Consider the following 17,927-nt stretch of genomic DNA (forward strand, 5'->3'; position numbering starts at 1 on the left):
TCTTCACCAAGTATTACAATTACAGTGAAATGCCACATTAGTTAGTATGAAATTCTCACAAATGATCAATGTCTCTAGAAAACGGCTAACTTCACGATAGTTGCACTAGAGTTGATAATTATGTAGTGTTAAAGGTTTGCAAAGATATTACTTGTTTTAGCTCAATTAAGCTTTGTAAAAAAAAATCTGATAAGGTATTAGTATCCACATTATATAAATGAGGAAATAGGTTTCAAGAAGTTGAGGGACTTGCTAGGAAAATGTCAGATGTAGAATTCAAACCTAGATCTTTTTGCTGCCAGATTCAATATGCTTTGTTTTATTATCCAAAAATTTGTTACAATGTTTGAATTTATCAGTACTTTCCCATTTTTTTTTAGTGCCTGATAGAGACTAGTTTTGTACCTTTGATGACTAATCAGGTAAATGTTTGATATCAGGGCCCCATGAAATCTCCCCAAGAATCAGCTTATATTTTATTCAGTTTCATAAAATAATGACAGTAGTAGATGTGTTTTAAATGAGCCATATGCATGAGATAAAATTTGAAGGAGCAGCTAATAGGTGGAAACAAGTGAAGTGAGTGGTTATAGTAGTGGAGACATCAATATACAACCCCAAAATCAAAGGAAAACCTTCCCAGACAGAGGATGGAGCCAAGGTGGAAAAGACAATCTCTACATTTATATCTCTTATGTTGTAGGATTATCAAAATAGAGCAGAATTGTCTTCTTCTAGTTTAATCCATTGTATTTGCTGGATCTATAAAGAGTAAATTTTCAAATATTAGGGGATCTGGGTATTATGTCTTTTATATCTCTCTTTACCCCTATCTTTTCATCTCCCTTTAATGTCTAAAAGGGACAGAGACTCATAACTCATTTTGAAATTAGATGTCTTGGAAGTTATTTAATATTTTAAGAAAATTGATACACACAGATACATTGGTAAATATACATAATCATGAGAGGTTCTGACTAGGACTGATACAATTAAAAGATAAAGCTTTTCGTTATATGCTATTGATATGTGATAATGTCCTCATTAATCCCTCATTTGGGACTTTGGTCCTATTAACCTTGATGAGGATAGGAATTTACATTTACATCTCAGGGTCCTTTTTAAGACTAAATGATACAATATTGGGACATATGGTTGAGGGAAGCAAAGGAGGCAGAGCCTCCCCTGACATCATGAAAAGATAAAAAATAATAATGATAAAGTAAAATAAATATTTGTCCACTGATCCATTATACATACATATATATATATATATATACACACATATATATATACATAAAATTTATGTACAATTCTACTCAATTCCATAGACAAAAATAGTTGCATTTGTGTATTTTAGCCTCAAATATGAGAAGAGAGATAAGGTGAGACAACAGCAAACTGTGCCTTATTTCAGATTGTGCAATCCCTCACAAACTGAGTTGAGCATATACAATAAATGCAGGCCTGTTGCTATCTCTCTATATGTCACTAGTGTAATGTTTATAGACCCTTTTATTATGTATGTTCATTATTGTATGTGTATAAGATATTTAGTATTGCTGATCTCTATTTTAACTTAAGGAAAAAATACTTGCCTCACTGTAGGAGGTGTGCCTGTGCAACCTCTATTAAGCTCATACAGTACAACTCCTAACTCAGAAACTGTTTGTGCCTTCCCAGTCATGGACCATACTGCACTTCACTGGTTCTATAAATGTTGGCTGTTATAAGATGGTGAGCCTTATATACTTCATTGAAAATGATGAATTGAGTCTGAGCATTCTAGATATAAGTAAGCATCTTCAAGTTCTGGCTGAGAAAAAGAGCAAAAGGAATCTGCAAGAGGATCTGATAGATATAGAACTAAGCAAGCACAGAGACCAGAGAACATGTCTGGGTCCCTGGGAAGTGAGTTTACTGATCTGAGCATCTCCTTTCTAGAGCCCATGAAACCTCAGAAATAATAGCCATAGAGAGGCAGTGGCAGAACCTCTAAAAATTCCCCAGAGAGGGAACCAAGTGGGCCTTCCAGGAGGGAAGAAATCCCATGGCCTGAGCACAAACAGTAATAGAATGATGCTTGGTCTTCTGTCACTCTGATGGGAATTCTTAAATCTAGCCTTATGGAAAGAAGAGGAAACAACTACAGGGCTTTGGGTTGAGAAGTTGCAAAAGACAAAGCTCAGATTCAGAATAAATTTGGATTTTACCCTAGACTTTTACCATGAACTATTTAAATGGTACAGAGCTAAAGTAAGAGTTACTTCTATAGTGATCCCAAATGCAGAATTTCCCTCTTGGGGACTCCAGATTTTTCAGGAGATAATATGTCCTTAAGACTGTATAGGTTCCTAAGGAAGTAGAAGGAGGGGATCTCATAGGAAAGTTAGATTGATCTCTTAACTCCAAGTGAAATATTTCATTCCAGTTGAGTCTTAATGCTTAGGTACATGGGAAGAAGGAGGAGGATGTGTAGTGATTTTTTGATCAGACTCAAGTTTATTTCCCTTCTTGAGAATTATTAGCCATAGGGTGCAACCAAGAATCTAGAGAACTGGTTATGTCTCTGGGGAAAAGATGGGATTCAATGAAGAGGAAAAGAAAATTGACTAGATTGTTTGAAGGCTCTTGCTCTTTGTTTTTTGACTGTGGTACAAAATAAAGTGCTTACCTGTGAACTGAGAGTCCACTTACATATACAGAAACTTAGACATGATTTGTACATTCTGATGATGCCCAGGAAAGTTTGATGGGAGAAAATAATTTACATTTTGAGGCTTCTTTGGAAAATTCTATATGGAAGAATAAGCCAAAGAGATTTGTGTGTCCCCAAGACTGAAATTAGTCTGTGAAAAACTCTGGAGTTCTTTGTCATAGCTTACATTGATTAATGGAGGAGCTGAGAGAGACCAAGACCCTAACTAATCTCAATGCTTCTCCCATATTGTCCCTTACAAATCTATACATAGGTCAGTGCTTGTGGATTGACATTGAATAAATTTCTCATGAGAAAAGGTCCTTGTTTCTCTGAGGATAACTCAACAAGTGAAGAGAAAGTGTTATAATTTTTTTTTAGGTTTTTGCAAGGCAAACGGGGTTAAGTGGCTTGCCCAAGGCCACACAGCTAAGTAATTATTAAGTGTCTGAGACCAGAATTGAACCCAGGTACTCCTGACTCCAGGGCCAGTGCTTTATCCACTACGCCACTACGCCACCTAGCCGCCCCTAAAGTGTTATAATTCTTAAAGGATCCTGCCTTCTGTTGAGACCAAGTTCTTTTTTTGAAATGGTTTTTGTTTTTTTCATCCACATCTATGCTACTATTAGTGAGGGAATTTTATGGAATAAAAGTATTAGTAGATTATCAATTTATAATCTTGAAGAGTTGTTTGGGGCACTGGAAAGATTAAATAAATAGCTAGTACATGTCTGAGGCAGGATTTGAAACCTTGTCTTGACCCTCTGGCCAGTCCTTTTCCCCTTGCTATGCATTTACTGTTGAGCTCGAAGAAACAATAAGAAATGTACATGAATTTTAAAATGTTTTCTGTATTTCCAGTATGAAACTCTCAACTTTGATGATTCTTTGTCTATTAACATAATTTCAGAATCAAGGAAGGAACCTTGGATCCTTTAATCCCATCCATACTGGAATAAGAATTCCTTCTACCACAGCCCCAAGAAATGATCTTTGCCTGAAGACCAATTGGGGGGGGGTCCCATAATTTCTGAAACAGCCAATTCCATCCCTGGATAGATTACTGTAATTAATAAGTTTTTCCTCACATCAAACTGAATTTGGTCTTTGCAATTTCTACTCATTGCTACTTTTGGGGACTAAACAGAAAAAGACTAGTGACTCTTCTACATGATCCACAAATTTCTGCAAGGGAAAAAAAAACAACCAAACATGAGGCCTTTGAATAAGCCCCAGCTAACTCTTAAACTAGAGATGGCAGCAATGGTAGGATAGTGATCAAACATCTGGAACTTCTGAGAAGGTAACCCACCACATGAGGTCAGGAAGAAGGTGCTACATGATGCCTCACTTTTCTTGTGGTTTAGTTGCTAGGAATGCTTTGGGATTCTGTGGGATTATCTACTCCTGCTCCCTATCATTTGGTTACAGCTCTCTTATTTCATCTCTGATATTTCTAACCAATTCTCTGAGCTTTTATCACAAATATGTTACTTACCCACAAGAAGAGCTATCATCTTATAGTTCACTTCATCTAGTATGTTGGTCTTTTGAAGCTATCAAAAGACTGTCCATGAGGTAATGAAAGAGAAATTGCCTCTTCTTTTGTGCCTTTTGGACTACCTGCTCCATAAAGCTTCAACTTGTTTTCTCCATTCCCCTGACCCTTACTGGACATAACTCCTTCCTGATGATAGTGCTTTCATTGTCATCCTTTCAAGTACTTGCTACACTTTCATATCTCCTTACTCATTGGTTGCAGTGGAGACAAGAAATACTTGTTAGTTCCCATACCATTTCCAGATTCTCCCTCTGCCACTTTAAACAAGAAAGTTTTCTTTCTTTGAAGTTCATTCTACTTAAATTTATTACCCAGTCTAAATCCTGGTGGTTGTTATCTATTTGACCCCCCCCCAGGTTATTATTCTTTCTTTATCAATCTTTTATTCAATCCTTTATCAGAGCCTGACTCATGTTCTTTTCTCCCCATATCCTGTTCTCTTACTAGAAGATTTCAACATATCCAGACCCTTTAAGCACCCTCACTTCCCAGTTCCTCAGCCTACTCCTCTACTTCACCACAGTTGCACATAAAGATGGTTATAACCTTTAATCATATTATCATTCACACAGGTTCTGTTTCTTTGATCACAAACTTTGATGTTCCTGTATTTGATCATAATCTTTAATCCTGTCTTTCTCTAAGCCTTGTGACTCAAAATGTTGTCCTTCATTTTATTCATGGTCTTTATTTTCTCCACCTCTCAGCGCAAGCCAACCCCCAGTGAACCAGTTTAACTCTATACTATACTCTACCCTTAACTCCCTTGTTTCTTTGTCTTGTCATTGATCCTGATTTGCCTGGACTACTTACTCCTCACTTTCCTCCTCTCCTCCTATTCATATGCTACTGAATAAATTAGAAAACTACTTTGACTGCATCCAAAAATGATGTAATTAATATTAACTATTAACTATTAAATATTAAATGAGCACTCATTACAATAATGCATATATTAAATTCTTCTATAATAATTTATTATCCCATTCTCTTTCTGCTACGTCCCAGAGGGACCTATGCAGGTCTTCAGACTTATAGCCTTCCCCTGAAAACCCAGTTTTGATTATAAAATGGGAATAATAATGGTACCTACTTTGCAGGGTTATTATTAAGATTAAATGAGATAAATGCTTGACCTATAGAAATTCTTATTTCCTTGCCCTCTCCTCTTCTGTGATGACCCTTCAGATACTTAGGTAGCTCTCTCTTCTATCTTCTGCAGGCTAAATATCCCTGGTTACTTCAACCATATTAATTAAATTTGAAATTAAAGATCTTTGGACAGAAGTCTGATGATCCCTTATGAAGCTATCAACTTGTTACAATAAATATACTCCATGTGTTCAACTTGATCAGTGAGACAGCTATTAATGTAGTGGACAGAGTGGCAGACTTGGAGTCTGAACACCGAGCTTGAAATCCCACTCAGATACCACATGTTATGTGATCCTAAGCAAATCACTTAACTTCTCTGTTTTCTCCAATCTAAAATGAGAGCTATTTTGAGAATCAAACAACGTGCAAATGATATAACTCATGTAAGCTATTTTGTAAATGTGTGCTCTAATTATTTTTAAATATATTTCACAAGATCATGAGGAAAATGCTTTGAAATTTTAAGAATACTACATATATGTGAATTATTACTTGTGTTTAAAATCTTTTTTTTTACCCTTTGTGGGCTATTTGACAGCTTGCATTTAGTTGGAAGACATAGAATGTGGTAAGCATTCCTAATTGCGTATGTAATTTCTTAGTTTGAAAGACAGCCACTTTCTTCTTTTTCCCTGATCCCACTTTCTTCACCAATTCCTACCCTAATGCTCAGGTACTTTATGATTACAGGAAAATGATTGTATATTGCCAGATGATTTGAAGAATTTTTACCTGATGACAAATGGCTTCCACATGATGTGGAATGTGAAGCTAGATAGTAAGTTCACTTCTCTACCACTCCTTGCCCCCACCTGCACTGTTGTTCTTCCTGAAATATTTCTCTATATTATAATGTTAGAAGATTGAGTTATCTCCCAGAAATGATAAAAAACATAATTGCTTCCTGAAAATTCAGTCAGTGCTTGACATGAACTTCTCTCTGCTCAGAAGACAGCAGCTACTTCTGGAGTATGTTAACCTGTTAAGAAAGTAGGTTTGAGAGCCTTAATCAAGATCATAGTCTATAAAGCATAGAATTTTCACATTCACTAGTATAGGGACTGTGAAGGCTATCCAGCATTGTGGGTTGGTCTAACACCCTCTAGAGGTCTTAAGTATAACTTGTCTGCCTATGTGTTTCAAAGGGGAAGCACAGTGCTAGACCTGGAGTCAGGAAGACTCATCTTCCTGAATTCAAACTTGGCCTCAAATACTAGCTTTGCTGATGCTAGGTGTGTCACTCAATCCTGTTTGCCTCAATTTTCTCATCTTGTAAAATGCGTTGGAAAAAGAAATGGCAAATCACTCCAGCATCTTTGACAAGAAAACCCTAAATGGGATCATGAGACAGACAAAACTGAAAAACAAGTGAACAACAAAATGTGTTTCAAAAAATAAGCATTAAAGGTAATGAATTTTTGTTTTATGAAAATCTACAGATTTTCCAGCTACCTTGCCTTTTCATTGCTTCATATACAGAAATAATAGCTAGTACACCTCAGCTATATTAATCTGTAAATTAAAAAAATAGCTTAAGGCACAGGTCTTAGCTTGGGAAGATGTTCAGAGGAATTAGTTTGTCTGGTATGTTGACTTGTCCCCCTAGCTAGGTGGGCTTCAGCCTTTCCTCTCATTTTACTGTTCTGTATAGATTTTATATATTAAGAAGAACCATTCTCTTATAAAAAAAGAAACCAAACAAAATAAAAATTAAATAATAATAGTATCAGCTCATTTTAGCTAGTATTTTATAGGTTATAGTTTGCTTTCTACCCAAAAATCCTATAAAGTTAGTTTGTAAAGTATTTTTTTCTCATTTAATAGATGAGAAAACTGATATACAAAGAAATTAAGTGACTTGCTCAGAGTAGTAGAGTTATATCAAGGGAATACAGTAAATATAGTTTACTTAGATTTTTTTTTTTTGGTTTTTGCAAGGCAGTGGGGTTAAATGACTTGCCCAAGATCACACAGCTAGACCTGAACTCAGGTCCTCCTGACTCCAAGGCCAGTGTGCTATCCACTGCGCCACCTAGCTTCCCCTTATAGATATTATTAAGGAGGTTAATAAAATATCTCAAACTCTTTGTGAAAAAGATGGAAAGATATAACACATGATGGTTTAGTTACATTCAGAATTTTTTTGAGTGGTCAGACTTAAAGAATCATTACTATTTCCAGGTCACCTTAGAAGGAAGTATTCAGTACAATGCCCTTAATGTGCTTGGAACTGCTGTTTAACAACTTTATTAGTAACCTTTATAAAAGCACAAAAGGCATTTTTGCAGATGGCACAAAGCTGGAAGGGATAATAGGATTTTTCTCCTTCCCATACACAAAATCAGGTCTCTTAAAGGCTAGAATGTTAAGCTGGATCTGATTAGGAAGAAATTTAACAGTAAAGAAATATAAAGTCTTACATTTGAATACACAATATTGATTTTACAAGTACAAGATGGAAAGGGATTATTAGGAAGATTTTTATCTGAAAAAAAGATTTAGGCATTTGGTGGAATGCAATCTCAATATAGTTAACTGTGCCAAAGAAAGATAAGAGCCCCCAAAATGCAATCTTGTGCAGCATTGAGAGGTATAACTTTAAGGAATCAGGAGGTGAGAACCCTTTTGTATTTGCCTTGGTCAGAGAATTGTATTAATTCTGGGTTTCATATTTTAGGAAGGACTTTTGTTAAGCTACAGAGTGTCCAGAGGAAGTCTTGAAGTCCATATTATTTGAGTATTGTTGGAAGGAAGTAGGAATAGTTACCCTAGAGAAGAAAAGTTTTGGGAAAAGTTAGGGTAGGGGGCTGGGGTTGGAGTTGACAAACTATCTTTAATCTTCTGCAGTATTATCTTTTGCAAGAGGGAGTAAGTTTAATTTATTTGTCCCAAGAGGACAATGGATAAAATTAAAAAGGGGCAAAATATGCTCAGTGTAAAGAAAGGCCTCCTAACTGTTAATTTTCCCCTTCTTTATTTTTTCCAGTTACACACAAAAATAGTTTTCAACATTTATCCTTCTGCAAACTTTTGAATTCCACACTTTTCTACCACCTTCACTTCCCTTCCCCCTCCCCATGTTAGTGAGCAATCTGAAATAGGTTGTCTATGTACAGTCATATTTAACATATTTCCTTATTAGGCATGTTGTGAAAGAAGAATAGAACTAAGGAGGAAAAAAAGATCATGAGAGAGAGAGAAACAACATAAAAGAAGTTTTATAAAGTGAACATAGTACACTTTGCTCTGCATTCAGGCTCTATAGTTTTTCTTTGTATGTGGGTAACATTTTCCTTAACATGTCCTTCAGGATTGTCTTTGATCACTGAACTGCTGAGAGGGGCAGTTTCCATTATGGTTGATCTTTTGTCAATGTTGTTGTTAATGTGTACAATGTTTCACCTAACATCAGTTCATGCAATTCTTTCCAGGCTTTTCCATAGTCCATACACTCATTATTTCTTATAGAAACACAAGCTGTGAAAATTGCTTTCCAGCTTTCTGTATACTTTCTAATTTTGGTTGGATTGGTTTAATTTGTGCAAAGACTTTTTCTTTCCTTCCATCCTAACTTCCCCCTTTTTTGTACTTTTTCTTTCTCCTTTCCTCTAATCCCTGCTCACCAGTGTTTTGCTTTTGACTGCTACCTGACTCACACTGTCCTTTCCTCTGTTCCCTCATACTTCCTTGTAGAGTAGGATAAATTTCCAAACCCATTGGGGAATTATATAGAATTCCCTCTTTGAACCAAATCTGTTGAGATTAAGATTTACTCTGTGTTTACAAGCTCCCTACTTTGCTTCTACTATAATAGGTCCTTTAAACCTCTTCATATTGTGTTAATTATCCTATAATGCCTTCTCTTCTTTTCTCTGATAATTGTTTTTCAAGTCTAAATGAATTTTATACCTTTTTTGTATCCATATTCTCCATCAACTCCTTTCAGCGGTCCTGAATCATCACATCATAATTCCTCTGTCTGAAAATTCTCCTTCCAGTTGTCCCAATAGAAATATCCACACCCTCTGTCTAATGTTCCTCTCATGGCCTAAGAGAAGTACAATTCTCAGGTGTTACAGGTATTGTCTTCCTGTTTACTTAAAATGACTGTTCCCCACCCCCTTAGTTTTAATGACTTACATTTTTTTCTTCTTTCATTTAATTTGTATTACATCTCTTGAGTCTTGTACTTGAAGATCAAATTTTCTATTCAGTTCTGGTCTTTCTATCAGGTGAGTTTGAAAGTTCTCCATTTCATTGAAAAGTTCAGCTTTTTTCCTGAATTTTGCAGGGTAGTTGATTCTTGGCTGTATTTCAAGCTCCTTTGCCCTCCTGAATATCATATTGCAGTCCTCCAATCCCTTAATGTTGATAGGTCCTGTATAATCCTGTCTGCTCCCTGGTATTTAAATTGCTTCCTTTTTTTTTATTAGTTTGCAGTATTTTCTCCTTTAGCTGAGAATTTTGAAATTTGGCTACAATATTCTTTGAGGCTTTTATTTGTGGTTCTTTTTCTGGAGGTGACTGATAGATTCTTTCAAAGACTATTTTACCTTCTTGTTCTAGGATATTAGGTAGTTTTTCATGACAGTTTCCTGCATGATAATGTCCAGGCTTTTTTTTATGCTCTTGGCTTTCAGTTAGACCAATAATTCATAAATTATCTCTCCTGGATCTATTTTCCAGGCCAGTTATTTTTCCTATTTCCTATTTTTTTTTGCATTTTTTCTATTTTTTCAGCCTTTTGGTTTTGTTTAATGAAATCTTGGTTTCTCATAGAGTTCTTAGTTTCCATTTGTCCTATTCCAATTATTTTCTTCAGTTAGTTTTTGTATTTCCTTTTCGAGTTGGTTCATTTTACTTGTAGATGTAGTTGTTTTGTCTCTCCAGCTGGTAAATTTTACTTTTTATGAGTTATAGTCTTTTTTTTTTCAGTTGGCCATTTTTTCTTTTAAGGGAGTTAATTTCTTCTTCCATTTGGCAAATTTTATTTTTGAAGGTATTGTTTTCATCAATCAATTTTTCATAATTCTCCTGTAGGACTCTCATTTCTTTTCTCCATTTTTCTTTTTCTTCCCTTCTTTGGTTTTTAAAATCTGTTTTGAGCCAAAAAGTTCTTTTTTGGATTAGAGACCAATTTGAAAACCATTTTGAGGCTTCATATTTAGTTTTTTTGTCACTGCTTTCCTCTTTTGAGAAGACATTTTTATTGACCCTCTCAAAATCTAGTTGTTTTGTTTTTTTGCTTATATTGATAATTAAACCTGGGTCACAGGAGTATATTCCTAAGTTTTTTTGTGTTGGAACCAGGATCTAGTCTCTAGTATACCACTGCCAATGCTTCACTTGCTATATTAGGTAGACCAACCCAGTCCCACCTATTGAACCAGCATTTTGGGAACTTGGACTTTTTTTTTCCAAGTTGGAGTTGAGACTCTCACCTTTGACTTGCTGCAATGCTGGCTTGCTGAGCCCAGACCTGAACTGCACCTTGGTTAAGAACATGAGACAGATCCTAACTGAATATCCTCTACAATATCTTGAGTTGAGAACTTGTTTCACTCATATTATTGTGATAGCTGTCACTTTAGGGTCTGTATAGGGGCTTCATTTAAATTAGTTAGGGAAAAGCTCTAGAAGCTTCCTAACTCCATACTATCATCTTGACTCTGCCTCAGAAGTTTCTGCATTAACTTTTAATTTAATTTTTATCATAGAGCCATTTAATAGAAATTGCATATACTACTGTATCATAACCAAAGCATAGAGATACCCCACAGGCAGGTAGAAATTTTTATCATCTCAGGGTCTCAGATTTCACCCTTTGAGTGGCAGCTAGGATTTGTCTGGTTACTGAAGTGGGCATCCTTGGTACAAAAGATGACTGCCTTCTTAGGGCATAACATCAAACCATCAGTCAATAAACAGTAATTCAGCACCTACTCTGTACCAGGCACTATGCTAAATGTGAGTGTTAAAAAAGACAAAGAAAGGAAACTATTGGTAAGGACAATAGATAGGTATATAAGCATATAAAGATGCATATAAAATAAATACAAGGCAGATCTTTGAAGGAGAACACTAGCAAGAAAGACTATACAGAAGGCAATGCTTGAAATGAATCTTGAAGAATATAAAGAGACAAAGATGAAAAGGAAGAACATTCAAGGCATGGGTCAACCAGGGCAGAGACATAAAGATGGGAGATGGAGGGGCACTAGTGAAAAATAGCAAGAACATTGTAGTTTCTCTAAACTGTGGAAGGCAGGATGGTGAAACCATGACTGGACTTTGAATACCCAAAGAAGAAAGAATCTTTCACTCTTAGTGGTAGTTATATAAAGAGCCTACTAGATCCAAGTCTCTTTTCTTGATATTCAAATAGATTATCCTTTCCCATTGGGCAACGTGATGATTAACAGTCTCATGAAGTTGAACCAGCTCCACCAGACCTCTGTTTATTTGCTTCCCAATTCACCAAGTCTTGTGGACCTGGAAGAAGATGAGGATGAAGGTATGGTGGATTGTGCCAAGTAATAAATTTAGGATGGATATTGCTTGTTACTGATGGTAGCTAATATATTATGATACTGTGCATCTAATTCAATTTAACAAACAATTATTAGGTATTCACTATAAGCATAACCCCATACTATATTATTACAACATATAAGTGTATTAGAATATAGTAAGTGCAAAAAAGTTCTAAAGTATTTATCAGGAAGAGTGGAGGTATAGAAGAGATGAAAAAATTTTAAGTCTTAGTATCTTAAAAACTACCCACTTATAGCTCTTTTGTCTCAGCTCTATAAATTTTTAGAAGAATGGTCTGCACATGAATCAAGGTCATTTTTTGTAAAAATAAAGGAGAAGGAAGTGGATTATTGTAGGACTGTGGACTCTTTAAAGTCACATGATTATAGGGAGGTAAAGAGAACACATGGTCTCTTTAAGATCATAAGTTTCAGAGAAGGTGCTGACAATCAATGGAGGAATCTATCTCAGTTTCCTACTTCAATGAAGCCACAAATCTAGTCTCTATCCTTGATTATAAAAAAGGGAAAAATGCATCCTTAGAGAGTCTTCTACAATTGTCTCTTAAATACATATATCTAACCATATTCCTTGATTCCAAAGATAATTCTGTTCAACAAATCTTTGGTAATCAAAATCAAATAAAAAATAGTTAGATCATAGTTTCACCAAGATTGTCACTGCTTGGTGGATGCCCATCACAGAATCCAAATGGAAAAGGAATTCTCCTTAAGTGATGAGATACTACAGAAAATCTCATTTTTTGATGCCATTGTTCTTGTTTCTTCCATTTCTGAGGTAATAAATAAGAATCAAAGTTCCTAAAAAGGAGTTTGATCTAACAGTAGGTCCAGGAAAAACCAAGTAGATGAAGAATATCTATTATTCAGACTATGGTGTGCATTTGAATGGACAGTCCATTGAGTTAGCCTATATATCTTAGACAGATTCTGCAGAGGAAACACTGAGCTTGACCCGGAGTTGGAGGGATAGAAGAGAGCAAAATAGAACAGAGATTTAGTAGTACATTTAATCATCCCAAGCTGCAAACTGAAAGAAATAGCAGAATACAAGAATAAGCTATGGGAATATAACCACCATTATAGACTTTTGAAGATATAGATTCACAAGGAGCATTTTTGGATTTGTTTAGGGTCTCTATTTCTCTTCCTTTCTTTCCTTTCAAAAAATATGGTATATAGTAAAGAAAAGGATCAAAAGAGACTCAAGTTTGAATTCTTCCCCAAACTGTGTAACATGTGGGAAAATCTTTTAATCTTACTGAACCTGTTTCCTTGTTTGAAAAGTGGGTTCAATACCTGGAGTAACTAGGTCATAGGGTTCTTTTGGGGACCAAATGAAATAAAATATTTAAGTAATTAATAAAATTTAAAGTGTTATATAACTTTCAGATGTTATTTAATTATTATCATTGTTGTTTAGTTGCTTGAGTCCTGTTTAACTCTTTGTGTCTCCATTTTCTTGGCAAAATTGCTTTACCATTTCCTCTTCCAGCTTATTTAGCAAATGAGGAAACTGAGACAAACAGAATTACACAGCTAGTAGGTGTATGAGACCAGATTTAACTCAAGAATATGACTGTAGGCCCAGTGCTCTATCCATTGCACCATCTAGCTATCTTATAAATTATAGCAAAGGATATTCAGCAGGAATGAAGAGGGATTTGTTCTCTGTGAGGTCCCTGAATTCTGGTCCTTTGCTAAATTAGAAGCTTCTGATAAGTCTCTTGGTCCCTTTTGGGGTGGAAGGTTTGGGAATAATGTGTTGTCAAAGAGAACTGGAGTCAAGAAAAACTAGACTGAGAGCTATCACATTTGATAAGAGACTTCATATATCATTTGAAGACACAGTCAAAGGCAGCTCTCCTTTGAATTTACAGCAGATATAATTTCTCTTTCTCTAGTTGCAGCTTTTCCACAGGTTCATATGACCCACCAGACCCATTTAAATCCATTTTCCTACATAATAAAGACCATGAATCATCAGTTAGTTTGAATTTTTTCTTTCTTTCTTTTTCTTTTTTTTTGGGGGGGGTGTTTTCAAGGTAATGGGGTTAAGTGACTTGCCCAAGGTCACACAGCTAAGCAAGTATTAAGTGTCTCAGCTGCATTTGAACTCAGATCCTCCTGACTATCCACTGTGCAACCTAGCTGCCCCCTAGTTTGAATTTTTTTTCTTAGTTTTTATCCATTGTTCAATATATCTTTAGGTGTCTTTTATAAATGTGTCCTGACCTGACTCAGTAATTTAGGGAAATGCTGAAAAGAGATCCTATCATTTTTTTAAGTAATAATTTGATAGAATAATTTCCCAAAGACCAAATATCCATTCCCTGCTGCCTTGGTTATACTTATCTACTTGTGATTATGAAAACAGGGATAGAATACATTGAGAAAGAAAGAACTTTCATAGTCTCTTATATGTAGAATCCATTTGAATGAAACTTAAAATGCATGTATGTTTTATTTTCCTGATATTTTGGCCTAGAAAAATCATGTCTAGACATTTAACCCCAGCATTTTAATAAGTGATGTTATGTTTTGGGCGGCTAGGTGGCACAGTGGATAGAGCACCAGCCCTGGAGTCAGGAGTACCTGGGTTCAAATCCGGTCTCAGACACTTAATAATTACCTAGCTGTGTGGCTCTGGGCAAGCCACTTAACCCTGTTTGCCTTGAAAAACCCTAAAAAAAAGTGATGTTATGTTTTATCTTCTTTGAACATTATTTTCAATTTCAGGGTTGGTAGCTAATGGAGATGACCCAGAGAAGCCACACTTTGACTCTAGAAATAGGATTTTTGAACTGGATTCCTGTAGTGGAAATGGGAAAGTCTGCCTTGTTTATAAAAAAGATAAACCAGGTAAATTAAAAACAGTATCCTATAGATAAGACTTTGATTGGAATTCCTAATGCTACTATTCGACATTTACCTAGTACCATTTCTATTTAGTACCATTCCTACTTCCCTCTTAAAAGCATAACATGTTTGACTTTGGCTTTAACTTGAGATCTTTTTGTTTTATTCTTTGAATTTTTCAACATCATAGAATCCTGGACTGGAAGTAAACTTAAGGTCATATATTTCATGGAATCATAGATGTAGAGTTAGAAAAAGGGACCTTATATAGCATCAAGTACAAGACCCTCATTTTACAGAAAAGGAGACAGATCCAGGGCAGTGAAGGTAGTGAAGGACATGGCTAAGATCATAAAGTTAGTTCTTCAATGAACCAGAATTTCAATTGAAATCCACCCAGTCTCAATCCAGTGCTCCTTACATTACACTATACTGACACCAATAAAATAGAGTTCTATTAGGTCCTATCAAGAAATTGCCAAAGGCAATTTACTCTCCACTTCTCTCCATGTACCCAAAGCTTAGAATGTTATGTGGTGGTAGTGTAGTATTCCTCAGCTTCTAATCCAGCAGATGAAGGACCTCAAGTCACAAAATTCTTTTAAACTTTGATCCTAAATGGGGATAGGTATTTTTTAGAATGTGCATTCTTTGTTGCCCTAAAACCCACTTTCAGAAATGCTTAAAAAAAAGGCAGATTAAAGCACAACAACAGATTTTTATATGAGTGACATGATGAGGGATAGCAAAATCTATAGTCCTCCTAAGCAGATTTTTCTAGACTGGGATGTGAGATCTTCTCAAATGTGGAGTGAAGCAAAGGCCCAAGTTATTGGATACTTAAGCACAGTTGGTAAAAAAGCATATCCACTTTTTTCAATGGAAAAAAAACTCACTTTAAAGTCAAGAGCATGATATGCATCACATGACAATAACTGTAGTTCACTATTTAATGCAAGGTCAAATCTGAAGCAAATTTTAATTTTTTTTATAAAATCAATTGTTTGAAAAATTAACCTTAGTGTCTATAAAGTGTTTTCCTTTTGGACTTCTCATCTATCAATAGACACCTTTTTTGGAGAGAAACAATTCTTCCTTGAAAGGAAGAAGTCAGTTTGCATAGGTTTATAACTCAGATAAATTGTTAACCTGCTTCCTAGATTTGAAGATGAAGTGTGTGTAAATGTAAAATTAAGCCATCTAAGATTTTATATTTCTCATCATTTGTCTTGGTAAAGTTTAAATGTAATAGTCTGGTTTTCAACAAAGCCTACTATAACTTTAAAAAGTAACCTTAGAATAGTTGTAATTATATTTTTAAAATTCTTAAATTTATTATAGTTCATTTTTTAAATAAGTAAAATGCTATCCCTCTATGATACAAAATAATTAATTGATTTGAAGAGAAAAATTCACCAAAGCAACTAAAATTAATACAGAGGTATTTAAGTAGGGAAAATATAGTCAGACATATAAAATAAAAAAAATCATCAAAATCCAAGATACAGTCACAATAAGTCATTTTTCCACCTCAGATCAGCTCAGGAAAAGAGAGAAAGATCTCTGAACCCTCAGGACAGAACCAGGCCAGAAGGAACATTAGACAAGCATTCTTGAACAGAGAATGACTGTTCATCAGAACAATCAAAGATCCCATATATTTACCAACATCTGCAGACTGAGACCTTGACAGAAACAAGTGCCACCTGGCTACTTTGTAACTCACTACCCAGTTTCAGGTCAAAGATCCATAGGCAAACTACTTTTGAGAGGGGTCAGCCTCTTAAGGTAGCATTCCCAGGGAGGAAGGTGTCTGATATTCTGTGCAGGTTCAGAAGCATGCAGCAGTCCCTATAGAGAAAAATAGCCAGGGCAAGGGTTCTAGACCAAAGGGAAGCCTGCAGTTCTGAAGTACTGTATAGGGAAGTGAACAGAATGTGAAAATTTTAAAAAGTGACAGTAATATGAAAGAATTAGTAGTTATGATCAATATAAATACCAACAATGATTCCAGAGAATTAGTGATGAAATATACTAACAACATTTTGATAGAGAGATGGAGGACTAGATATATTTTCTTTGGATATGGTTAATGTAGAAATTTATTTTTCTTGACTCTATATGTTTACAATAGTGGTTTTGCTTTTCTTTCATTTTCAATTTGTGGGTGAAGATAGGAGACTGAGGTAGGATGAAGTGAAGATGAATTTTTGCTGATTTTTCAAGTTCACAAGTCCTCATTGATATGTTTACCTTAAAAAGTCAAGGGAGTCAATTAGTCCAAAGCAAACACTTAATTGAAATGATATGACACAAGCAATAGTTTTAAAGTATACACTGTTCCACTACTATTCATGGTGTCACTGGGAAGAGTGGAATATACACATGGTTTCCTAGTAGAGACACATGGGGCCTATATATGGCCAAAGAAATGCATACTTCCAAAGAGCTCATTCCTACGATTGACTATTTAAGGCCCAATGTCCCTTCTCTTCTTATGGTATTCTCATACTGTTCTTTTTTGGTGTAGCTTCTCTGCCAAGTATGTTACTCTTCTGGACACCCTAAATATGATATAGTATCTCCTATTGAGTGAGCAACTCTTCTCCAAGATGCCATGACTGTTGCTGGAATTGGGCAAGAGAAATTAGGAACAAATCCCTCTTAAAAACTGAATTTTCTTTGGTTGGTTATTTCGCCCCCCCTCCAAGCCAGCTTCTACATTGAATCCTTTACTACAAAAGTATCTTCCTTTAAAGGGCTACCAAAGGTATATATGAGTATCTATCCAGTCAATGACTAGATGTCCTCTAATTATCTAATTCCAATTGAATTAAGAACTTCTTCACATTGCATAAAGTGGCAGTAAATTTTAGACAGTTCTTTGCATTGTAAGATATTAAAACCTCAGCTATTGCCTGTACATTACTTTCGGTTATCTCATCAGCTGTTCTAGGTAGAAATCAGTTTATAATGTGTGTTATCTTCCTCCTACTATAACAATATTTGAGACTGAAATTCACAAATACCATTATGGCCAAAAAGTAAAGACTGCTGGGTTTATGCAAATGCTTTAGCTGAAAATAACACGCAGCCT

The 17,927-nt window shown here is 35.3% G+C and overlaps 1 protein-coding gene across 4 annotated transcripts in view; it reads left to right on the plus strand.

Annotated features, from left to right (window-relative positions):
- The window catches only part of TPGS2 (tubulin polyglutamylase complex subunit 2), a 50,252-nt gene that overhangs the window by 23,170 nt on the left and 9,155 nt on the right, over window positions 1–17,927 (plus strand). For 3 of the 4 annotated variants that reach the window (XM_074203868.1, XM_074203870.1, XM_074203869.1), the window contains exons 3-5: window positions 6,108–6,195; window positions 11,803–11,931; window positions 14,711–14,833. In XM_074203868.1, the coding sequence (XP_074059969.1) occupies window positions 6,108–6,195; window positions 11,803–11,931; window positions 14,711–14,833 (340 nt within the window). The remainder of the gene's footprint in view (window positions 1–6,107; window positions 6,196–11,802; window positions 11,932–14,710; window positions 14,834–17,927) is intronic. The other variant, XM_074203867.1, reaches the window with a different exon arrangement.

Source organism: Macrotis lagotis, chromosome X (genome assembly GCF_037893015.1).
Source record: "Macrotis lagotis isolate mMagLag1 chromosome X, bilby.v1.9.chrom.fasta, whole genome shotgun sequence".
NCBI lineage: Eukaryota > Metazoa > Chordata > Mammalia > Peramelemorphia > Peramelidae > Macrotis > Macrotis lagotis.